Here is a 25846-nt window from a genome sequence, read left to right as displayed (position 1 = left end):
AGTGGATATCTCTAAAAAGGACACTCACAGACTTTGGACAGTCAGACATAGGTATAGCAAAGGTAACTCCGAAGAAACTTTGAGTAACAGAGGAGGTGCTTCAGTCCGTAGACGACCGGACGAAGTACAAAAATGTTCAGGGCAAGACAGCGATACACCAATATAAAACACTTAGGAATGAAACGCAGGGCAGTGAAGGCGAAATGGCTACCAAAAATGAGAAGAAATTAAAAAAAGAAACGATCGTCAGAAGAACTTACTCAACATATAGAAAAGTCAAAACAACCTTCCAAGAGATTAGAAGCATGGGTGGTAACATAAAGGGTGCAATGGGAATTCCACTGTAAAATGTAAAGGAGAGAGCGGATAGATGGAAAGAGTGCATTGGAGGCCTCTATGAGGAGAGGGCGAAGCTGATGACGTGATAGAAGAAACTGGAGTCGATAAGGAAGACATAGGGGATCCAATATTATAGACGGAATTTGAAATAGCTCTGGAAGACCTGAAGTCAACAAGGGGTAGATAGCGTATCATCGGAATTTCTAAAAATATTTAAGGAGATGGCAACCAAACGACTATTCAAGTTTGTGTAGAATCTATGAGACCGGCAACATACCATCAGACTCCTGAAAAAATATCACTCACCCAATTCCAAAGATAGCAAAGGCAGATAGGGGCGAAAACTACCGCACGATCAGCATAGCATCTCATGTACTAAAGCAGAAGAGTGGCAAAGGAAAATGATGTTCTGTTGGATGACAATCAGTTTGGGTTTAAGAAAGATGAAGGAGCCAGAGAGGCAGTTTTCACTTGGCGCTCGATAATGGAACTAACACTGAAACGAAGTCAAGATACGGTCATAGCATTTGCCGACCTAGAAAAAGCGCAAGGCAATGTTAAATAGTGCGAGATATTCGAAATTTTGAGAAAATAGGAGTGAAGTGCATGGAAAGATGAGTGATGTATAATATGTACGAGAACCAAGAGGGAACAATAAGGCTGAATGACCAAGAACTGAGTGATCAGATTAAAAAGGGTGTAAGACAGGGATGCAGCCTTTCGCGCCTAGTGTTCTGTCTATAGAATGATGAAGCAATGACAGAAATGAAAGAACGGTCCATGAATTCGGTTAAAATTCATGATGAAAGAATATCAGTGATAAGATTCGCTGATGCCATTTCTATCGTTGGTGAAAGTGAAGAAGAAATACAGAATCTGTGTGTAACGCAGGAAATGCATATCCTCCTATTTCCATCTATTGTACTATAAATTTTTTCCTTATTTTGTTACCTGAAGATATGACGTTTCTGTGTCTTTATATATTGTAATTGTATATATATGCATTTATGTCGATGTATAATTGGTTTGTTTCGTAAATACTATTTGTATTTTTACGCTGGGTCTTGCCTAGGGAAAACTATGCTATCGAATGATTACATTGATAGGTCGTGTGGAGAACCAAAGTATTTAGGATCTTTGGTAGAGTCAACTCTGCTGCGTGGAGCGCGGGCAGAGCGGAGTCTGGCTGGAGTATGGCGGTGGAGCAGGTGTGTTGAATGACACTCTTGCGAGTTGCCGCGCTTCCGGGGTCTGGCTGCATGTAATTGCGCTCGACTTGCTATGATAGTTTCTGTCACGGTGTCGCGGACGGGAAACATTAGCAGGCACACATCAAGAGCCCGTTTCGCCTGGTGACCGTGTCGAGAAGAAGGCGCGCCAACAGCCAGCTTCTGCAACAACTACGGCCGACAATGAGTGATTGTCGCTACCTCCTCGATCGACGACTTCAAACCTTCAATCAACCAACAAGGAAGACTAAAAGCACGTAAAATTTTAGAACTGTATGGTAGACCTCAGCTTTTCAAACTATTCCATTAGCATCACTAAAATACAGCAACTTAGCATGAACATTTGTTGCTCAATGTTCCAATTGCATTACCAAGCAGGGTCCCTCCCTTTTCCGAAATGAACTAGAGTGTCGTTGAAATTCAAACGCCAGGATTAAAGTAATATCATTCGATTTCACTGCTTTAATTTCAAAGTTCAGTTAAGGTATTCATAGCTGGCTACAATATTTATATTACACAAGCACAAATTAAGAGTGCGAGTTTTGTTACCATATTTTAGCTTACCTGTGACTGCAGCTCAGCTTGGTACGTACTAAATTTTACTATTTTTAATTGTTCAGAATCATTTAATTCAAGTTCAAAGTTAAATCTCTTATTTCCAAATTGCGTAGATTCAAGTAGCTTTTGAAATGATTGTTGAGGTAGCCCAAGACTAACCTTTTTTATTGAATTTCGTAGTGCTTCAGAAACAAAGTTCACTATTAATTTCAGTCACTAAATTAACTTTTAATTTTTCGGTTTTATTAATTCTTTTGCTAAATGAAGTAAGAGTGTAGCGAAATTTATTACTTCTGACAAACTTTCAGTTTTCACACAACACGTGTCAACCTTCAGTTGCCACGCTTTTAGTGCTAAATATATGTGCATTAATCTTTCGTTTTCAGTTATTATAGTAGTTGTCCATAGGACTGGCGACCGTAATTTTCCCCAGATCTCAAATATCTAATTAACGCCAATTAATTGTTAACGTAACGACCGCACATTTACTTTCTTTATTAACTTTACCCCTTTTCAATATTAATTTCCACCAGTTTGATTTGCATTTTTCCTTTCATTTACATGTAACCCTTTCCTCCCTCTTTACCGATAGGTTAACTTCGGTGACGATTGCTTTTCCCAAATTTCTGTTAGGTACACGCGGTTTAATTGTTACTGTCATTAAGGTCGACAAGTGAGGGGGAGGTTACACGTGGAATGGAAATAACAGCCTAATGAGTGCGGAAAATGGATTGAGAGTAAACTGGAGGAAGACGAATGTAGTGAGAAGCAGTGGAAATGAGAATAGCGAAACACATTACATCAAAATTGGTTACCAAGTAGATGAAGGTAAGGAATTCTTCGAAGCAAAATAACCCACGACGGACGAAGCAAGGAGGATATACAGGGAAAAGTGGTCATTCCTAGCCAAGAGAAGTCTGCCGGTATGAAACACAGGCCTTAATTTGAGTATACAATTTCTGAGAATATTCATGAGGAAAATATAAGAAATAGAGAAAAGTGTGTCTACTTACGCGTCGACGCAGTGCGCAGCGGTGAGGACGGCGGTGGTGGAGATGAGGGAGCCGCCGCAGAAACCGGCGCCGTCGATCATGAGGCCCGCCTGGAAGGGGAACTGGCCCTCCGCAGCGTCGGAGCCTCCAACGATGCGACCCCCTGCAGGCAGGGCGAGTCTCAGTCTGGGCAAGGCAAGTGTCAGTGCAGTACATAGCAAGACCTTGTAACCCGTCTGAAATGTACTAGCAGTTGCGAGTATGAGCCACCTCCAGCAGTGAAAAATTGTACTGGTCCGGGAGTCGAAACCGGATTTCCCGCTTTACGCGAGCAGTCGCGGTCGCTTTAACCTCAGCTACCCGACCACGGCCAATGGCTAGCCCCACCACATGTTCGAAAGAATATCGCATCGAACTTCTTCACAACACAGGCACTGCAATTTCGTAGTGCTTGTTTCGTCAATATGATACGTTGCAGCCTATAATGACTACAATGATCACGATGCGTATCAACATTTACCCTACCTTTCGGTCTTGTAAGAATTATCTGCTCGATTGATTGTCAACGATTGGGTAGCATGGGAGTTTACTGATTTGCCACAATTACGTAACTACACTACTGGCCATTAAAATTGCTACACCACGAAGATGACATGCTACAGACTCGAAATTTAACAGACAGGAAGAAGATGTTGGAATATACAAATGATTAGCTTTTTAGAGCATTCACACAAGTTCTGCACCGGTGGCGACACCTACAACATGGTGACATGAGGAAAGTTTTCAACCGATTTCTCATACACAAACAGCACTTGACCGGCGTTGCCTGGTGAAACGTTGTTGTGATGCCTCGTGTAAGGAGGAGAAATGCGTACCATCACGTTTCCGACTTTGATAAAGGTCGGATTGTAGCCTATCGCGATTGCGGTTTATCGTATCGCGACATTGCTGTTCGCGTTGGTCGAGATCCAATGACTGTTAGCAGAGTCGGTGGGTTCAGGAGGGTTATACGGAAGGCCGTGCTGGATCCCAACGGCCTCGTATCATTAGCAGTCGAGAAGACAGGCATTTTATCCGCATGGGTGTAACGGATCGTGCAGCCACGTCTCGATCCCTGAGTCAACAGATGGGGACTTCGCAATACATCTGCACGAACAGTTCGACGACGTTTGCAGCAGTATGGACTATCAGCTTGGAGACCATGGCTGCGGTTACCCTTAACGCTGTATCACAGACAGGAGCGCCTGCAATGGTGTACTCAACGACGAATCTGGGTGCACGAATGGCAGAACCTCATTTTTTCGGATGCATCCAGGTTCTATTTACAGCATCATGATGGTCGCATGGGTGTTTGGTGACATCGCGGTGAGCGCACATTGGAAGCGTGTATTCGTCATCGCCATACTGGCGTATCACCCGTCGGTCACCTCCTGTTCGCATTGACGGCACTTTGAACAGTGGACGTTACATTTCAGATGTGTTACGACCCGTGGCTCTACCCTTCATTCGATACCTGCGAAACCTTATATTTCAGCAGGATAATGCACGACCGCATGTTGCAGGTCCTGTACAGGCCTTTCTGGATACAGAAAATGTTCGACTGCTGCCCTGGCCACCACGTTCTCCAGATCTCTCACCAATTGGAAACGTCTGGTCAATGGTGGCCGAGCAACTGGCGCGTCACAATACGCGTCACTACTCTTGATGAACTGTGGTATCGTGTTGGCACTGCATGGACAGCTGAACCTGTACACGCCATCCAAGCTCTGTTTGACTCAATGCCCAGGCATATCAAGGCCGTTTTTACGGCGAGAGGTGGTTGTTCTGGGTACTGATTTCTCAGGGTCTATGCACCCAAATTGCGTGAAAATGTAATCATATGTCAGTGCCAGTGTAATATATTTGTCCAAAGAATACCCGTTTATCATCTGCATTTCTTCTTGGTGTAGCAATTTTAATGGCCAGTAGTGTATATAAACGATTTGGGAGACAATCTGAGCAGCCGTCTTCGGTTGTTTGCAGATGACACTTTCGTTTATCGACTAATAAAGTCATCAGAAGATCAAAACAAACTGCAAAACGATTTAGTAAAAATATCTGCATGGTGCGAAAAGTGGCAGTTGACCCTATATAACGAAAAGTGTGAGGTCATTCACATGAGTGCTAAAAGGAACTCGTTAAACTTCGGTTACACGATAAATCAGTCTAATCTAAAAGCCGTAAATTCAACTAAATACCTAGTTATTACAATTACGAATAACGTAAATTGGAAAGAACATATAGAAAATGTTGTGCGGAAGGCTAACCAAAGACTGCGTTTTATTGGCAGGACACTTAGAAAATATAACAGACTTACTAAGGAAACTGCCTACACTACACTTGTCCGTCCTCTTTTGGAATACCGCTGCGCGGTGTGGGATTCTTACCGGGTAGGACTGACGGAGTACATCGAAAACGTTCAAAGAAAGGTAGCACGTTTTGTATTATCGCGAAATATGGGAGAGGGTGTCACAGAAATGATACAAGATTTGGGCTGGAAATCATTAAAAGAAAGGCTTTTTTCGTTGCGACAGAATCTTCTCACGAGATTCCAATCACCATCTTTCTCCTCCGAATGCAAAAATATTTTATTGACACCGACCTACATAGGGCGGAACGATCACTACTATAAAATAACGGAAATCAGAGCTCGTACGGAAAAATATAGGTATTGATTCTTTCCGCGCGCTATACGAGACTGGAATAATAGAGAATTGTGAAGGTGGTTAGATGAACCCTCTGCCAGGCACTTAAATGTGATTTGCAGAGTATCCATGTAGATGTAGATGTAGACAAGGTGTCACGCTTGTTCGCAAACACGTCACTGAAGGTTTAGTCAACGATACGGCACCGAACACAGCTACTTCATTTTTTAGTAGTGACCACCACGCTACTAAGGCAATCGTAATATTAGTGTTTAAGGCACTAACTACCAGAATTGGGCAAACGCTTTGATGGTAGCTCATTTCATCCCATCTGATACCACAGCGCCTACGGAAGCATCTCTCAGTGCCAGTTGAATTTGATTACTGGACGGACGATGGAATGAAAGTTCGAGTTTAAGTTGCACTAGACACATTGGGCTTTAGGGGTAGAATATAACTGTAGAGAGAAATAAGGAATTCTGCGGTGCAACTACCGAATAACCCCTAAATTCAAGCAGAGTAATTCATACACACATCAAAAAATATTTCATCACCCTGGTTCTCAGAAACCCTGAAGATGGACTTTGACTGTTGATACTGTATCACAGACACAGTCCCTTTGATTGTTCGGAGATGTCACTAAACCCTCCCAAAGATGTAAGAAACCATGCCTTAGCAGCGCCTTTTCGACGCAGGGGGTTAGACAGCCGATCAGTTCCAGTCACTCCACCAGGAAGGAGGTACACGGCTCGTGTTGTCTGTAGTTCAACCATGCCTAGATGGTCAACACCGTGGTTCGATAGCGTCCGCATTGTTACTTTGTGCCAGGAAGGGCTCTCAACAAGGGAAATGTCCAGGCATCTTTGAGTGAACCAAAGCGATGTTGTTCGGACATGGAGGAGCTACAGAGAGACAGCAACTGCCAATGACATGCCTCGCTCAGGCCGCCCTAGGGCTATTACTGCAGTGGATGACCGCTGCCTACGGATTATGGCTCCGAGGAACCTTGACAGCAATGCCACCATCTTGAATAACGCTTTTTGTGCAGCCTTGGGACGTCGTGTTATGACTCAAACTGTGCGCAATGTCTGCATGACGTGCAACTTCACTCCCAATGTCCAGGGCGAGGTTCATCTTTGCAGCCACCATGCAGCGCGGTACAGGTGGGTCCAACAACATACCGAATGAACCGCTCAGGATTGACATCATGTTCTCTTCAACGATGAGTGTCGCATATGCTTTCAACCAGATAATCGTCGTAGACGTGTTTGGAGGCAACCCGGTCGGGCTGAACGCCTTAGACACACCGTCCAGTAAGTGCAGCAAGGTGAAGGTTCCCTGCTGTTTTGGGGTGGCATTATGTGGGGCCGACGTACGCTGCTGGTGGTCATGGAAGCCGCCGTAACGGCTGTACGATAAGAGAATGCCATCCTCCGACCGACAATGCAACCATATCGGCAGCGTATTGGAGAGGCATTCGTCTTCATGGACGACAATTCGCGCCCCCATCGTGCACATCTTGTGAGTCACTTCCTTCAGGATAACGATGTCGCTCGACTAGAGTGGCCAGCATGTTCTCCAAACATAAGCCCTATCGAACATGCCTGGGGTAGATTGAAAAGGTTTATGGACGACGTGACACACCAACCACTCTGAGGGATCTACGCCGAATCGCCGTTGAGAAGTGGGACAATCGGGACCAACAGTGCCTTTATGAACTTGTGGATAGTATACCACGACGAATACAGGCATGCATCAATGCAAGAGGACGTGTTACTGGGTATTACAGGTATCGATGTGTACAGAAATCTGGACCACCACCTCTGAAGGTCTCGCTGTATGGTGGTACAACATGGAATGTGTGGTTTTCATGAGCAATAAAAAGGGCGGAAATGATGTTTATGTCGATCTCTATTCCAATTTTCTGTACAGGTTCCGGAACTCTCGTAACTTTTTTCGATGTGTGTAGATGTGAATACTGGTTTTCGCGAGTGCGAATCCAGTGCCTTACTAAGTGCTCCACGTCACGAGATTCATCTACATTGAAGATATGCCAGTAATCAGTTCGACTTTCTTAAAAAACATGTAGATATTGTCGATGCTAAGCGAATAGAACTTTGTTTGCTTTGTTTCTGAGAGCATTGCTAATACGTAATGAAAAGCTTGTTACTATTAGTAAGTGCGGTAAATACTAATGACTCCGACTTTTTTGCTGTGTTCTCAGTATCAGTTGAGGTATCGCGTGTCATGAATATTGCTCGATGAACTTTCCCGGTTCGTTGACAAGATGCAACCCACTACTGATAGAGGGCTCCGAATTGTAGCGTGTAACATGGCGGTGTGTAAAGCAACTATGTAAGTGGTGTACTACGTGACACCCAGAAAAGGGAAATACGAATTCGAAGGGTTCGTCCACACGTGGAGCACCGTCTTCTTAAGCCAGAGCGCACAAGAGCCCTGTGACATCTGCAGCAGACGACGCCTTGGGGTCACTGTAATGGTGTCCGGACATTTGTCACGATTATACCTGCTCCGGAGGGTTGGGTCCCTTGTCTCTCCCCCCCCCCCCCCCCTCCTCGTCCTCTTCCTCCTGCTCCTCACCCGCCCGCCCAGTTTGCTTTCGAAGTTCCTAACGTGACCATCAGTATGGAAGTTATTACAACGAACAAGGGCAGGCCTCCTGCTCATTACAAAGGTTACACGTATCTTAAACAGAGGGAATCTAAAGAAGGTGTTGTTACATGGATGTGCTTACGCCGAAAAGCGGATCATTGCAAGGGAAAGCTGCTTTCGAGGAACGGAGAAGTGTTGAACGTATTAGAACATCTCTGTGGACCACCTGACGATGCGGCTCTGAATGTGAGAAAGCAGGAGGAAAGGGCGAAGAGAAGGTCTCGAGAAGAAACTACACACTTATCGGAGATACACGAGGATGAAATGGGAAATCTACATAATAAAGTTTATGACTTTGTTACACTGATGCCTAATTCAGAATCTATGAAGAGAACCATGCGTCGTCGATGGAGTCAAGAGCGAGGGAACCAACAAGAGCCTAAGAACTCTTATGAAATTGATCTTCTTGAAGATCTATTAAAAATGGAGATGGCAGTAGTTTTCTTCTGGAAGACGATAGATTAGAGGTGAGAATAATGATTTTTAGTGGAAGCAAAGGAAAAGAAAATTTAAAAACATGTTCCCATTTTTTTATGGATGGAACATTTAAGAGATGCAGCAAGCAGTTTGCACAGATATACACCATACATTTAGACTTAGGAGGCCCAATTCAAGAAACAAACATTCTTCCTACTGTATTTGCACTGCTCCCTAATAAGAAGAAAGACACGTATGTTCGTTTGTTTCGTCTGATAAAATAGGCAGTCTCTGAGTGGTGTCCTAAACAAGTAAAAGTGGACTTTGAGGCAGCTGCAATATTGGCCATTCGTCAAGTTTTTCCCACAACTGAAATAAATGGATTCTATTTCCATATGAAGAAAAAAAAATGGCTCAAATGGCTCTGAGCACTACGGGACTTAACAGCTGTGGTCATCAGTCCCCTAGAACTTAGAACTACTTAAACCTAACTAACCTAAGGACATCACACACATCCATGCCCGAGGCAGGATTCGAACCTGCGACCGTAGCAGTCACGCGGTTCCGGACTGCGTGCCTAGAACCGCGAGACCACCGCGGCCGGCCCATATGAAGAAGAGTTTATGGAGAAGAATTCGAGTTCTCGGTCTAACTGAGGAGTACCGCTAGAACGAGGATTTAAGACTTAACGTCAGCACGTGTGCAGCGCTGGCAGTTGTAAAACTGGAGGACATAAGCAATGGATGGATTGAGATTCATGCAGAAGCTCCTGATAACGGAAGATTCTCTCAATTTTTTGACTACTTTGTGGATAACTGGCTAGAGAATGAGGATATCGCAATAGAAATGTGGGACTGTTACAGAAAAAGGCACCGAACGACGAATGCTGTTGAAGGGTGGCACAACAAAATAAATAGTATTATTGGAAACCCTCACCATGGAATCAACTATTTGGTGGAGTGCTTGAAAAAGGATGCAGAGCTCACAAACTGCATGTACATGACACTGGAAATGAATCTTGAAGGTAAGAAGAGGAAGAAGAAGTACTTGAAGCTGGACGACAGGATAGAATCATAAAGAATTATGAAGAGACTGGCAACATTAGCCCTTGCTTGAAAGCCATTGCCCATATTCAGAAACTGGACTAAAATATGTTAAAAATAATGTTTTAAAAAACTATGAAGACCACTGAGTCCTCGCAGATTACTGAGATAAAATTATCAAAACACTGAAGCAGCATTATGGGAGCTAATATTAAGTTGTAATTGTAAATAGAGTGTACATTAGTTCAGCGTGTTTAGGCTGATTTTACACACGCCAGAATGGTAAATCGTCATTTATCATTTTCACGGTCCAAAGCCTGTGCAAAGTGTGATGAGAATCAGCCTTTAATGTAAAAATTAAAAAGTGTTTCAAGCCTCACAAAAGTATCCCTATTGTTGTCATGTTAAGATAATTTTTTTCTACCTTCCAATATTATGGCCATACTATTAAATAATTGTGAGTTCTAAAATAATTTTCTGAAGCTTTAGAATCGCAACTATCACCTAAAATATCATGGTTTGTTAAACTGATAGTATACGCTTTTGTAAAAGAAAATGGGCACTGAACCTTTGAATTGCACCTAAATTGACATCCCAAAACTGATCTGATCCTAAGGTTGACAATTTTGGCACCTCAAATATTTTTTATTTAAGTTTAGCTGCTAACATTTATAGTAGATGTAATCTGCTTAAGTACATTTAGATAAAGTCTTTTAAAAATTAAAATTTCTTACTAAATTGTTGATTGGCTTTAAAGAGGTCAGTAAAAGTAAGGCGCTTACTACTGAAAATTAATTGTTACTAAAGAACATCAGAAACAAATGTATTAGACCTACTTTTCTTATACATTAGAGACTTTTTGAAAAGATATTTGATCATTTCCTCTGTCACTGACAGTGTAATTTCAGTTGCTTTGCAACACCACGGGTATCTACTTCTAAATTATGTTTGCAGCTGTTCTCATTTAGAATTCTGGAATATTTACTTCATCTTCTTTGGTGAAGGAATTTCGGAAAATGTATTTACTAACTCTACTTTAGTGGCACCGTCATCAGTAACATTACCGTCGCTGTCGCGCAGTGAAGGTACTTACTGAGCCTTTCCGCTGGTTTGCTTAACATGGGACCAGTATAACTTTGGATTTTCTGCCACATTTCTAGAGCGAGTTTCGTTGTGGAAACTATTAACTGCATCTCGCATTGAAATCCACACCAAATTTCTAGCCTTAGTAAAACTTCACCAATCTTGGAGATTTTGCGTTCGTCTAAATTATACGTGCCTTTTGCGGTGCTCCTGCAACAGCTTTCTGTCGTGTTTTGTGTACCATGGGGGATCAGTTCCGTTTCTTATTAATTTATTTGGTATGAATATCTCGAGTGCTGTTGATACTATTTCTTTGAACTAAAGCCACATATGGTCTTCATTTACATAGTTTGGAAGGATTGGAGACTATCTCTTAGACAGACGTCACCCGAATTTTTAGCTGCTTTTATAAATAGATATATTTCGCGTTTAGTTTTGGTGAATTTCTCTGTTACGGACGTGAGCCTCGGTACGACTGCATGTTCACTAATCCCTGTATCCGTCGTGATGCTCAGGATTATTTGTGGCTAAGAGGTCAAGTGTGTTTTCGTAACTATTTACAATTTGAATGGTCTCGTGAACTAATTGTTAAAAATAATTTTTGAAAAAGCATTTAGAACAATTACGGAAGTTGTTTTCTATTTACAATAGGGTATGAAAATGTATTTTTGTTCAAATGGCTCTGAGCACTATGGGACTCAACATCTGTGGTCATAAGTCCCCTAGAACTTAGAACTACTTAAACATAACTAACCTAAGGACATCACACACATCCATGCCCGAGGCAGGATTCGAACCTGCGACCGTAGCAGTCGCGCGGTTCCTGACTGAGCGCCTAGAACCGCTAGACCACCGCGGCCGGCAATGTATTTTTGTCAACATGCAGAAGGTAGATTGAAGTAACTGCCAACTATAATTGTGTGAGTAGGGTACTTATTTGTGATGAGATTCAAGTTCAGCAACTGTTCAGCAACTATTTCATGTGACACAGGTGGTCGGTAAAAGGAGCCAGTTATTACTTTATTCCGGTTGTCGAATATAACCTCTGCCCATACTAAGTCACAGGAACTATCTGCTTCAAAGTCGATTGTGAGTTTACATTATTTTTCCTTAAGTTGTCCTTCTTGTTTCTGTAGTAGTGCAGATAATTACAATTACGGCTTTTCCCTCCAGAGGCTAAGACGCTTTCTTTGTGACCCTGTAAATACCAGAGCTAAATAATGTAGAACAACAACGTACGTTACAAGCGTAGCATTCTGTATTACTTCATTTCCTTATTTCTAACATTTTAAAATTGTAAGTAGACTTTATATGATATGTCAATCACAGATGTTCTTATCTCTAATTAGTGAACGTGTTTTCAGTTATGTTTTGAACATACACGTTGTTAACTAATGTTTTTAGAGAGTAAATTAATATGGAGTATGTCGTTCTTCTTTTCAAACATTCACATACCCATTTATTCTTCCCCTATTGTCTTTTGGGTATGCAGTTGTAGTAATTAAAGTAGGCACAAATGCAGTGATGAAAAAGAAATGATTAGCGTTCATTCGCATTCTCGTTACATCGTTCCTTTCTTGTTGCTCCCATGCCGATGGGCTGTTTCTATTGCAATCAGTAAGCGTTAACGGAAGCTACCGTACAGACAGAAGAATCTATATTCATAGTTGGCAGAACTAATTACATACTGACATAATCGCCGTTATTGCTTTCGCTTTCCAAAAGTTATAAATATTTCGATTTCGGAAAGGAAGCTCTATATTTGGCCAAGATGTCGAGTAAGAAGGTCCCTTACGTACTGGTTGTATCGAGTAAGATGAGGAGACTGCGGTTTGAAAGCGGACAGAGGTAGTGCGGGGATGGGCGTCCCTTACCTGAGGGATCGCTACTCAAGCTACCTGGCGAAGGGGCAAGTGTGGCAAATGTCCGGCATTCACTGTAATCGATCGTCCCCCTTGCAGCTCCGACTTGACCTCATCCAATTTTCTTCTGTTTGCCAATCTTAAAGCACACCTTAGAGGACTTCACTTTGATAGTGATGAAGTGGTGCACCCAGACGTGAGGTTACGGTTCCGTTATGAAAGTCAAACACTACACTGACGGGGTCAACAGGCCTCTCGTTGAGAGAAATGTTTTCGTCGCTAGGGTGACTATGTTGAGAAACAAATTCGTAGCCATGAACAACATTGTACAATGTTAGTACGATTTGTTTTCTTTAAATGTTTTTAAGAGTTTTCCCATAAAAAATTCAGAGACTTTCCAGTACGCCCTCTTACATAAAAAAACACCTTCGAGAATGATTATTTGTAATTGTGTAAAATGAAATAAAATTTGTTACTACTTTATCTTATCGCACGTGACGCTGTAACACATTTTTCGTCATTCGTTTTCCTAACCTGGAACTTACGTTCCTTAAGTCTTTTCATTTATTCTCTTCTTCTAATGCATTCCCGCGCATCCGAACTGGTTCTTTCGCATCCAGTTTTCTTTCTCAGTTGCAGATATCAAATGCAGCGCGTTTTCAATAATTTACAATTCCCGTTTTTTCTGAATAATACAGACAACAGTTACTGACGTTCGTGTTGACGAGGGAGCAGTGGAAGCTAGGTTTTAGTCTGGGAAGAAATAATACATATTCATGGCCTATTTAATACATACATTGTTTTTATAAAGACTGATTAAAAGTAAAATATTTAGTAAGGTTCAAGGGCAGGCCTATAAGAAATTACAATACATACACTGCTGGCCTAAGGTCGGCCATTATAAGGAAAAGACATCATTGTAAATTTCACGTTGTTCCCTGAAAAAAATGAGCAAGAAATGGTTTTTCACAGAAAGAACGAGAGACGTTTGAATTCTATAGGTGCTGTGATCTGAATATGTTGGAGTAGTTGGAAAAGCGAACTCGTATCAGGTAGAAGCGGTATTCGAATCATCGTCTGGCCGAAGTGAGTTTTGGCTTCTGTGATTTCCACAAATCACTTTAGGCAGAGCGCCAGTTCTCTAGAAACCTCGACTTCGATGAAATAATCAAATATGCCTCCAAGTACATGATTAAATCTTGCAGAAATAATTTTTAACAGCTGTGAGGCAGCGTATCTAGATGTCTAGAGATAACTGCACGAGACAAGGTGTGAACCATGTTATGTGCGAAAAGTGTGTTGTTACCTGGGGCCTTCCTGGCAGCAGAAAACGGGAGCTTCCTGGGACGTGCATTTGCCTCCAGTCTCCTGGCGTCGGAGGCCTGCAACGCAAGAGTTGTCGGTCAGCACAGGACACTGCAGGTAATCCACAAAAAACAATCTTCTCTCTCTCGCTGTGCAAATAATCCACAAAAACAATCTTCTCTCTCTCACTGTGCAATGTGATCTTCGTCTGTTCGTAACAGGTGCAAACACGTTGTTCATTAGCAGTCTTTCGCAAGTAACTAACTTACGAGTGTTCCAATATCTTGAGGTCGAATTCATAAGAGGCTACTCTGTTTTCCATGACATCATTAAGCGCAAATAGCTCAGAAGAAATGAAGACAACTGAGGCGAAAATGGTAGTTTCTGCGATACGGTTCCAAGAAATTACTTCATGCAAACCAGCATCTTGGCAACATCTTCCCTTATTTGTACATAGCAGATAGTTTGAAAGTACAGTGGCAGTTGGTACTGTGAGAGGAGATACTGTGAGAGGAGACTGTTCAAAAATCAACTTAGTCAAATAACGAAATATTAGTTGGAAGGAAAATCAGCATTGGCCGTATTTTGTTGTTTTATTGTCAGCAAAATCGATTTTCGGTCACTTAGTGACCATCCTCAGTGCTGTAATATACAATTGAAGTTGGTAGGCACTGGTACCAAGCTACAACCACAAGCTTAGAGCGATCACATTATGTTTATGTGATCGCTCTAAGCTTGTGGTTATAGCTTTATACCAGTGCCTACCAATTTTTATTGTACATTACAACACTGAGGATGGTCACTAATTGACCAAAAATCGATTTTGCTGACAATAAAACAACAAAATACGGCCAATGCTGATTTTCCTTCCAGTTCTATCCACTATTTGGTCGTGATGCACACAACACGCCATGGAGTCGCCAATCAAGAAATATTAGTTATTCGACGAAATAATACAGAGAGAGATTTCAAGATTGACGCCACATCAGACGCAGATATGGTCCAATGCCTTCTGTAATTTACAAAAGTTGTTAGCAAATTATAGTTACTGGTTCTAAATGTGGAATGTTTCGGTAAGGACACTAGAATTTAAGACAGTAATATGTTCAGTACTTTATAACACATATTGTTAAGCGACCTTCATTTCCAAACTTAGGTAAAATTATGTCTATTCGGAATAAATTAATCCCCACTGAATAATGAAATGTGAGTCAGTTTCAGTGATTACCAATACTTAACTACCTCGAATACAATTTCCTATGTCGAATTTCGTGCAGATCTAAATGAGAGGCCACTATTCAAGCAAGCTGGATACCTTAGAGAAAACGGCGGAAACATTGTAGGTACATAAACTATAGGGAATCAGTCCTCACCCCCCCCCCCTCCCACCCCACCCCGCTTCGCCGAATAGTCAAGGGTTTGTTTTACTCGATTGAGAGCGTCATGAAAACGCTGTAAAACTTGATCTCGTAGATGCTTCAGTTTAGATGCCAGTTGTCCCCAGAAAGCTTCCATTACAATATTTCATGGACCAGTATTGCTTGAGGAATCTAGGAACGTACCAAAGCACCCGACATACTATAGAGTGCACAGGGGGATTTCAGAAGTCACTCTTCCCGTGCACCATCCATAAATGGAACGAGCAGAGACCGAATTACCAAGTACAACGTTACATATCCTGTACCATGCACCTGGCGGTGGTTTGGAGAGTATGGATGTAGGTGTAGATCGTATGAATTATTCGTGTTCTTAGTTAAAGGAAACTAAATAGCCACCTTGATCTAATGCCATAACTTTCCGTCTGAGCACTTCGCTGCAATCGGTATGTAACCCAATGTGACTCATATGGATATATGAGCACCGACATATAGACAACGTGTTATTGTGGCCTTAGAACGAAAACTTTTTGATCGCCCTTGTACATTACAATATCAGTTTCATAGAGTAAATCTTATATATATAATAAATGCGAAAGTTTACCCTTGTTCCTTCTTTTCCTGATATGATGATTGTTTTAATTTGTGCTCTAGTATTAACCACAGGGGTTATTTATAGAAGACAGGGCCAGATTTCAAGGTCGTCTTAAATTAAAGTAGCTTTATAGTTTATCCTTGTTCCTTCTTTTACTGATAGGATGATTGTTTTAATTTGTGCTCTAACACTAGCCACAGGGGGTATTTATGAGTCACTCCGTTGCACACATTAACACTGATAGGTCTCCCTACCCGCTTACCTCGAAACTCCACATTGAGAGGTTGAAAAGTACTCGCGAAAACCACACTTGAACAAAACACACACAAGAAACGAGTGGTAGCGCGTTAGAAAGAAAAAAAAAACATTTATCGCTTACTAAATATGCGCTGTTCATAAAGTGAAACTATCGCATTGAGCCTTACTTTTAAGCTACTAATTCTTTACTGCTGACTGTATTAGCGACAAATTATGCAAACAGTATTTACATATACCACTAAATATACCTACAAAAATATGTCATTGTACGACACATTCTTCAGGAGATACGACGCCAAATACTGAGACGCGTGAAAAAACTAGCACATCATGTATGTCGTTTTAATTTATTACCCCTTTCCTGCTAACTAATATACATTAATGACTTGCCGCTCTGTATTCATGAAGGTGGAAAGCTAGTTCCTTTTGGTAATGGTACAAGTATAGTAATCACAGTCAGATACCAGAATCAGCCAAGGACATTGTAATTAATGTATTTCAGAAAATTATTAAGTGATTCTTTGCAAATTGACTTTCATTAAATTTTAATGAAAAACAGTACGTACAGTTCTGTAAAGTAAATGGCGTAACACCATTAACAAATACAGAGCGAGACCAGAAGTCTGTAGGTTAGGCAATGCAATCCAAAATTTTAGGATGTGTGCATTGATGAGAGATTGAACTGGAAGAAACAGACTGATGATCTACTGAAACATTTGAGTTTACCTACTTACGTAGTTAGGGTTATTGGAAATTTTGGTGAGAAACGTATCAGTAAATTAGTTTACTATGCCAGGTTTCACTTGCTACTTTCTTATGGCATCACATTTTAAGATTATTCATCAGTAAGGAAAAATAGTGTTCATTGAACAAAAGTTTGCAATCAGAATAATAGCTGGAACCCAGCCAAAATCATCTTGCAGGCACTTATTAAAGGAACTAGGAATACTCACAGCATATATATCTGTGTGTGTGTAACTGTGCAACAGTGTGTACCGCCGTGGTGCGAAGCTACTATCTCATAACAGCACTTTGTTTGGCGACAATGCTTTTTACACTACTGGTCATTAAAATTGTTACACCACGAAGATGACATGCTACAGACGCGAAATTTAACCGACAGGAAGAAGATGCTGTGATATGCAAATGATTAGCTTTTCAGAGCACAAGGCTGGCGCCGGTGGCGACACCTACAACGTGCTGACATGAGGAAAGTTTCCAACCGATTTCTCATAGAAAAACAGCAATAGACCGGCGTTGCCTGGTGAAACGTTGTTATGATGCCTCGTGTAAGGAGCAGAAATGCGTACAATCACGTTTCCGACTTTGATAAAGGTCGGATTGTAGCCTATTGCGATTGCGCTTTATCGTATCGCGACATTGCTGTTCGCGTTGCTCAAGATCCAAAGACTGTTAGCAGAAAATGGAATCGGTGGGTTCTGAAGGGTAATACGGAACGCCGTGCTGGATCCCAACTGCCTCGTATCACTAGCAGTCTTATCCGCATGGCTGTAACGAATCGTGCAGCCACGTCTCGATCCCTGAGTCAACAGATGGGGACGTTTGCAAGGCAACAACCATCTGCACGAACAGTTCGACGACGTTTGTAGCAGCATGGACTGTCAATCAGCTCGGAGACCATGGCTGTGGTTACACTTGACGCTGCATCACAGACAGTAGCGCCTGCGATGGAGTACTCAACGATGAACCTGGGCGCACGAAAGGCAAAACGTAATTTTTGCGGATGAATCCAGGTTCTGTTTACAGCATCATGATGGTCGCATCCGTGTTTGGCGACATCGCGGTGAATGCACATAGGAAGCGTGTATTCGTCATCGCCATACTGGCGTATCATCCGGCGTGACAGTATGGGGTGCCATTGGTTACATGTCTCGGTCACCTCTTGTTCACATTGACCGCACTTTGAACAGTGGACGTTACATTTCAGATGTGTTACGACCCGTTGCTCTACCCTTCATTCGAGCGAATCCCTACATTTCAGCAGAATAATGCACGACCGCATGTTGCAGGTCCTGTACGGGCCTTTCTGGATACAGAAAATGTTCGACTACTACCCTGGCCAGCACATTCTTCAGATCTCTCACCAATTGAAAACGTCTGGTCAATGGTGGTCGAGCAACTGGCTCGTCACAATACGCCAGTCACTACTCTTGATGAACTGTGTTGAAGCTGCATGGGCAGCTGTACCTGTACACGCCATCCAAGCGCTCTTTGACTCAATGTCCAGGCGTATCAAGGCCGTTATTAAGGCCAGAGGTGGTTGTTCTGGGTACTGATTTCTCAGTATCTATGCACCCAAATTGCGTGAAAATGTAATCACATATCAGTTCTAGTGTAATATATTTCTCCAATGAATACCCGTTTATCATCTGCATTTCTTCGTGGTGTAGCAATTTTAATGGCGATTAGTGTAATATGTTGCTCTGATTCTTATATCAATGGCCTTGCCGCAGTGGTGACACCAGTTCCTATCAGATCGTGGAAGCTAAGCGCTGTGGAGTTGGGCTACAACTTAAACGGGTGACTGTCCGGGTCTGCCGCGTCCAGTTGGCCAGCGTGGTGCGCTCAGCCCTTGTGAGGCCAGTTGAGGAGCTACTTGGCTTAGAAGTAGCGGTTCTGGTCACGGAAACTGACAACAGCCGGGAGAGAGGTGTGCTAACCACACGCCCATCCATATTCGCATCCTGTGGCGCCTGTTGTCTGAGGATGACACGGCAGTCGTCGGTACCGTTAGACCTTCCTGCTCAGACGGAGTTTCTGATTCTCATTCTTTTTGGGGCTGATGGACTGAACTACGATTAACAAAAATAAATGATATATTTGGTACGTTTAAAACTTCGCCTTTGTGTTGTTGTAGTGAGGAAAATACTTTTTAGGCCTTTTCCTATTTTACATATGCAGATGTTTTTACGTTTCAAGAATAAAACATTTGGTTTCTCATGCAGACTACAATATTTGTGTCTGAAAGTAATTACTAGAGAGCATATTTCCCTGTTCTGGATATCAGGGTAATTGTTTCATGTGGGTTCAGTACGAAAATACAATGTAAGACAAGTGCCTGGCGCAGTTGTTAGATCGGTTACTGCTGCTAAAGTGGCGGGTTATCAAGATTTAAGTGAGTTTGAACATGGTGTTATAGTCGGCGCACCAGCGATGGGACACAGCATCTCCGAGGTAGCGATGAAATGGGCACTTCCGCTTACAATCATTTCAAGAGTTTACAGTGAATATCAGGAATCCTGTAAAACATCAAATCTCGGACATCGCTACGGCCGGAAAAAGATACTGCAAGAACGTGACCAACGAGGACTGAAGAAAATCGTTCAGTGTCACAGAGGTGCAAGTCTTTCGCAGATTGCTGCAGATTTCAATGCTGGGCCATCAACAAGAGTCAGCATGCGAACCATTCAACGAACCATCACTGATATGGGCTTTCGGAGCCGACGTCCCACACTTGACCCTTGATGACTGCACGACTCAAGTCTTTACGCCTCACCCGGGCCCGTCAGCACCGACACTGGACCGTTGATGATTGGAAACGTGTTACCTGGTCGGACGGATCTCGTTTCAAATTTTATGGAGCGGATGGACTTGCACGGGCATGGAGACAACCTCATGACTCCATGCATGTCTGCAGGATCTGTTCAATTTGGTGGAGGCTCTGTAATGGTGTAGGGCGTTTGTAGTTGGAGTGATATGGGACCCATGATAAGTCTAGATGCGACTCTGACAGGTGACAAGTACGTAAGCCTCCAGTCTGATCACCTGTATCTATTCATGTCCATTGTGCATTTCGACGGACTTGGGCAATTGCAGGAGGACAATGCGACATCCCACACGTCCAGGATCGCTACAGAATAGCTCCAGGAACACTTTCCTGAGTTTAAAAACTTCCGCTGGCCACCAAACACCACAGACATTAACATTATTGAGCATATCTGGGATGCCTTGCATCGTGCTGTTCACCCCTTCGTACTCTTACGGATTTATGGACAGCGCTGCAAGATTCACGGTGTCATTTCCTTCCAGCACTACTTCAGACATTAGTTGTGTCCATTACACGACGTGTTGCGGCAGTTATGCTTGCTCGCGTGGGCCCTACGCGTTATTAGGCAGGTGAACTAGTTTTTTGGCTCTTCATTGTATATGAGGACTGTTTGATTTAAGAGCAAAATAAACTGTGCATTAAACACTTCATTTGCCGTCCTCAGCAGACAGCGACTGCAGAACAGTTAGACATGACGGGCTTGTTGTCGCCGCACTCACCAGGACAAGAGCTGCCGCGAGTGCGAGAACAGGCGTCGTCTTCATGGCTGCGGCGACTGCGCGGGTCGGGCGCGCTGTTAGCTTTATATACGTGTGCGGCGAATCGCAAATCTCTTTACACAGATGGCTGGCCTTCGGTAAAAACCCGCCAACAACAACAGATACTATTGAGTAGGTACTTGAGAAATACGAGGATCTTGAAAACGTCTTCACGCATCTTGACACATCGATTAGTTACACCGATGTTGCAACACATGATAAGAAAGACCAAAGGTTCATTTGCACATTCCTATGACAAGCACATGACGCTCTTTCTGTAAGGTGTGCCAGTCGCACAACAAAAATGTTGAGATACAAGTAAAGCGTCAAATTAAGTCCATACTGCATTATTTCAGTTAAACGTTTACCTTACTCACCATTTTGAAGATCAGATTTATCACAACCAACTAAAATTTAGATTATTTGAACCAGTACTCGGAGCTACACACATGGCATAGATGAACTTTCGTTACTAGCGTCTCAGTAGGCCTAATCCCCGTTGTCCCCTCTCCTGACTACTAGGTACATTGTTTAAAAAATGGCATGAAACTCAGAAACTTGTACGAGATGTTCCATATAGTGCAAATATTCCATTAAGGATATGAACAATTATGTTACTAGGCAGAAATTTCTGCGATTACCAATAATACGAAGAAATAATAACTTTGTGAGAACTGGACTTTAAAGTTACGTGGTTTCTTTAAAAGTAAGTTACACATTATTGTCGCAGACCAAGTAACTTCTGTTGAAAGGTGCACTAGACTTTAAAGTGACACATAGATACATGACACTACTTTTCATATAACCACCCACTCTCGGTAAACAACAATTGGAGCGTTCCACCAATCTTTCAGTTCCTCGACGACAGAAATCTGATCGTTGGTCACTGATCTATTCGAGAAAGTGTGTGTAAATGTCCTCGTTGTTGGAAAATCTGCAATTGCAGAATTGTGTTTGCATGAAACACTCTCTTCTGACAATGCGCCACCCATGTCCTCCCACTTAGCGTGGGAGGACATGCGTATCTCACATTTCGAAGTCTCCTCGTAGTAAGGTTACTCGGAGAGAGAAAAAAAGAGAAGATTCTGTTTACAAGATTTAGTTTTTAAGGTCTAAAGATGAGAGATGCCATGTGTGCGTAAAAGACAATACAGTTTCCAAAATGTGTTCTAGCGGTTCTAGGTGCTTCAGTCCGGAACCGCGCTACTGGTACGGTCGCAGGTTCGAATCCTGCCTCGGGCATGGATGAGTGTGATGTCCTTAGGTTAGTTAGGTTTAAGTAGTTCTAAGTCTAGGGGACTGATGACCTCAGATGTTAAGTCCCATAGTGGTTAGAGCCAGTTTCCAAAATGCATACTACATTCAACGTCTTCGAAGACATGAAGCATCAGAAATAAAGAAACAGTGGTTTATTCAGACAAAACGTGGACTCATAAACATTACACTATGAAAAATGTTGCAAAAGAAGAACGTCTCGGTGTTTAATTATTGTGGATGCAGGGCACTGTCGTATAGACGTGTAGTGTGGCTATTACTGGATGAGTGTTGGAATGTGCTCTATTACAACTCCTCCCCAGTGTTTTCGTGGATAAACACGACGGTATTCCTACACTGACCCGGTTTGCAGTTCGCTTTACCGGGTAAGAGGTGTCACAGCACCATCTCTGAAACAGGTGCAGACACTCTGGACAGCATCTAATGTCCTGAACGCCGTCATGCCCACTGTGAAAAGTTTCTCTAACCTCACATCAGCGTAAAAATTCAACATTGCTGCCGAGGGTGCAGCCTGGCGACAGGCGTTGGTTTCCTACAACGCTGACGCAGTTGGATGACCCTGAAACTTGTCCATTAGGGACACTCCACGAAATATCCACTAAATGAAGTGGATTTACGTGTTTGAGTTATTGTAACGGTGTAATGTCATTCTCACTGTTTACATTGTACTTTCTTCGAGATATTACATTTTTATTCGCACTATGTTTCAAGATGAGTGCATGGGCACAACATAGTAGACCTCAGACCACACAAAACGCTAACTTCATTGAACATTAGTGAATTTCGGATATTAGCTCTGAGGTGAGAATGGGGAGCGAACCTTGTTTTGAAGATTAGTCGAGAAACCCAGAATGATCTGAAGAGCGTGGAAAAACACGTGCTCCGTAAACTGAACAAGAGAAGTCATGGGTTGGAAACTTGCTCTAAAAAACTTTAGTGACTTAATAAGTAAAAGGAAAATACAAAACATCTACATAACAAACAATCGAGTGGAATCTTTGTTCGTAGAAATGTTCTACGGAATACCCAGGACACCAAACGAAATTTGGTGCCCAGTAGCTTTCATTTCACGCAATTTGACGCAAGCGTAGTATGCTTGCCAGTGCATTTCGTATCCTGGTGCACCGAACGTGCGATATATTTTCGCTAATAAGCAGCGTAGCTTCAGTTTAGGGGTTGGTAGCACTGACAAATAACACTCGCCCCAAACGTTCCCTTAACTGTGAAGGACTGGCTCTAGGGCACGGAACAAAGGCAATCTTCCAATTTCCCGATCCAAACGGACTTCTTGGACCAGCACCGCTTCTGCAACAACATATACTAACTGCACTGCGGTGTTCATCATCGTTCTTTTGTTTTTCCTATGAACAAAAGTTTCCCTCGATTGTCTGTGATGCAGATGTTTTGCATTTTACTTTCACTTGTTAAGTTCCTAATCTTTTGTAGAGCAAGTTTGCAACCCATTAGTTCTCGTGTTCATTTTACGGAGCACGTGTTTTTCCACGGTCTCCAGATCATCCTGGATTTCTCGACTAACGTAAAAACAAGGTTCGCTCCCCATTCTGACGGCAGAGCTAATGTCCAAAGTTCAGTAGTGTTCAGTCAAGTTAGCGTTTTGTGTGGTCTGAGGCCTACTATGTAGTCCCCATGTACTCATCTTGAAACCTAGTGCAAACAAAAATTTAATAAATTTAATATCTCGAAAGAAGGAGAATGTAAAGAGTGTGAATGACATTACACCGTTAAATTAACTCAAAGCTTAATTGAAGATGCATAAAACAGTTATTTTAATGTGATACTCTTTGTTTTTAACACAATGTGTGGTTAAAATCTGGCATAAAGAATACTTTTACAAAACAATTATAGTGTTTATATTTTTCTCTCTAACTATCTAGTCGTACAGTATATATTAGAGGTGTTTCATGCATATTACCATATGATTTACACTTTCTTAATTTTTTAAAAAAATTGAAGAGTAATTTAAGAGTGTGAATGTTAATTAATCTATCTTTCAAATCACGGAAGATCAATTGGCATTATGTTACCTGTAATTAAGAAATAATATCTTTTCTGTTCTTTCTGCCCTTCTCAATATAAACACCTATATGCACATATTGTTTTGTTTATTAATAGTGATGTCTCCATGGATATACAACAAAGCAAGTCTTGTGAAGCAGTTTTGCCCCAACAGTTTCTCAACCAAGTCTTAACGAGTTTCACTGTCGAGAAAGAAATTTCTGCTGTTGCAGCTGACATAGAAAGGGAAGAAATGATCGACATTGAAAATCTAATTGAAGGGTAAATTTCTGGAAAGCAAAACTGCAAAGACTCAACTGCATAACCTGGCGGACGTGTTTGTTTACATCTTCCATTTTCCTTTTACCAACCACAGCTTGTTCTCTGCCCTCTGTTTAGAAATGCTGTCACGTTCACCCCCCGAAATAACGCTGTAGTACTTCGTAGCCAGAGCTTTTGCGTCGCTAATCACTGACTCCATGGGCCTTTCTGAAGATGGGTTGAATTTTAGTAGAAATGTGTTGAGACTGTAAGATATCTTTAGAGAGTCTATTTTCTAGATCGATGTTTATTGTGTCAAGAACAGGGATAAAAACATTAATTCTAAAATAAATTTCCGTACTTGATAGGGCAGCGTTAGGCCTTTTAACTTGTCGAGATGTGATTCTGGGTGTTTGAGTGGTGCTTTCGGTTTTTTAGCTTGATCGTACAACAGGATGAATTCGCCAGCCGCATTTTCTTGCTTTGATTTCCAAACCAAGGAAGTATCTGTCGGAATCTCAGTTGTTTTGATAACCCGTCGAGAGTTAATGTTGGGCTGAGCATATCAGCAGGGCACACGAAAATTACGATGAATTCCCAATTACTAATTGAATATAAAGGGTACTAAGCTTGAGCTGTTACTTGAAAAAAATGTGACCATTGCGAAATTTCCTCAAGGCGTGGCACGATTTTTTCAACTCTGTCTACATACAGATGCCTTTCTACTCATCTTGTTTCACTAGCTGGTTCCCTACATGCTTGGCGAGTGCAGCATTTCTTTTTCGCGAAGCCATACATGAAGGGATAACCTCTGTAATCATCCCAGCTAAGTTTATTACCGAGCGAGCTGGTGTAGTGGTTAGCACACTGAACTCGCATTCGGGAGGACGACAGTTCAAACCCGTCTCCGGCCATCCTGATTTAGGTATTCCGTGCTTTCCCTAAATCATTTCAGGCAAATGCCTGGATGTTACCTTTGAAAAGGCACGGCCAATTTCCTTTCCCATCCTTTCCCAATCCGAGCTTGTGCTCAGTCTCTAATGACCTCGTTGTCGACGGGACCTTAAACACTAACCTCCTTCTTCTGAGTTTCGCAATACTTGCACAAACTACATGTCAGAGCACTTGAAAATATAAAGGTTTAAAGAATGATAAAAAAAACAAGGTTTTCGTTCAGCATTGTTGCATTCTTTCCTCGCTATAGGAACTGCTCCCACAACTTCGGAACTAATGACAGAGCATTCATCTGTTGCAATACCAATGCAGTTACTAAGGTCAAGACGTCTCAGAGAGTTTAACACAGCTTTACCTAATTTTACTCCAGCCTTTCAGGGACTTTTATGTTCTTCGTCTGTTTTCTATTTGTCACAAATATTGCCATCTTTGTCATATTCAACAGACTCCTGTTGATCACTGTCACTAGAAGTCCTTTGCCTACTTTTCGTTTGTGGTGAACTTTGGGAGTTTGTTTACACAATTTTTTTTCTGGCTCTGTTGTACTGATAAAACCTATGAAATCTTCTCTAATCATATCTTGGCAAATATATCCCAGAA

The 25846-nt window shown here is 42.1% G+C and overlaps 1 protein-coding gene across 2 annotated transcripts in view; it reads right to left on the bottom strand.

Annotated features, from left to right (window-relative positions):
* LOC126234530 (brachyurin-like) overlaps nucleotides 1-20749 on the bottom strand; it is a 62338-nt gene extending 41589 nt beyond the window's left edge. For both annotated transcript variants that reach the window (XM_049943225.1, XM_049943224.1), the window contains exons 1-3: nucleotides 20702-20749; nucleotides 14187-14262; nucleotides 3140-3281 (exon numbers count right to left, since the gene is read on the bottom strand). In XM_049943225.1, the coding sequence (XP_049799182.1) occupies nucleotides 3140-3281; nucleotides 14187-14262; nucleotides 20702-20746 (263 nt within the window). In that variant the 5' untranslated portion in view covers nucleotides 20747-20749. The remainder of the gene's footprint in view (nucleotides 1-3139; nucleotides 3282-14186; nucleotides 14263-20701) is intronic.
* Nucleotides 20750-25846: the final 5097 nt, after the last annotated feature.

Source organism: Schistocerca nitens, chromosome 2 (assembly GCF_023898315.1).
Source record: "Schistocerca nitens isolate TAMUIC-IGC-003100 chromosome 2, iqSchNite1.1, whole genome shotgun sequence".
Taxonomy (NCBI): domain Eukaryota; kingdom Metazoa; phylum Arthropoda; class Insecta; order Orthoptera; family Acrididae; genus Schistocerca; species Schistocerca nitens.
The sequence above is the reverse complement of the archived record's forward strand: the minus strand, read 5'-3'. Positions and strand labels throughout refer to the sequence as shown.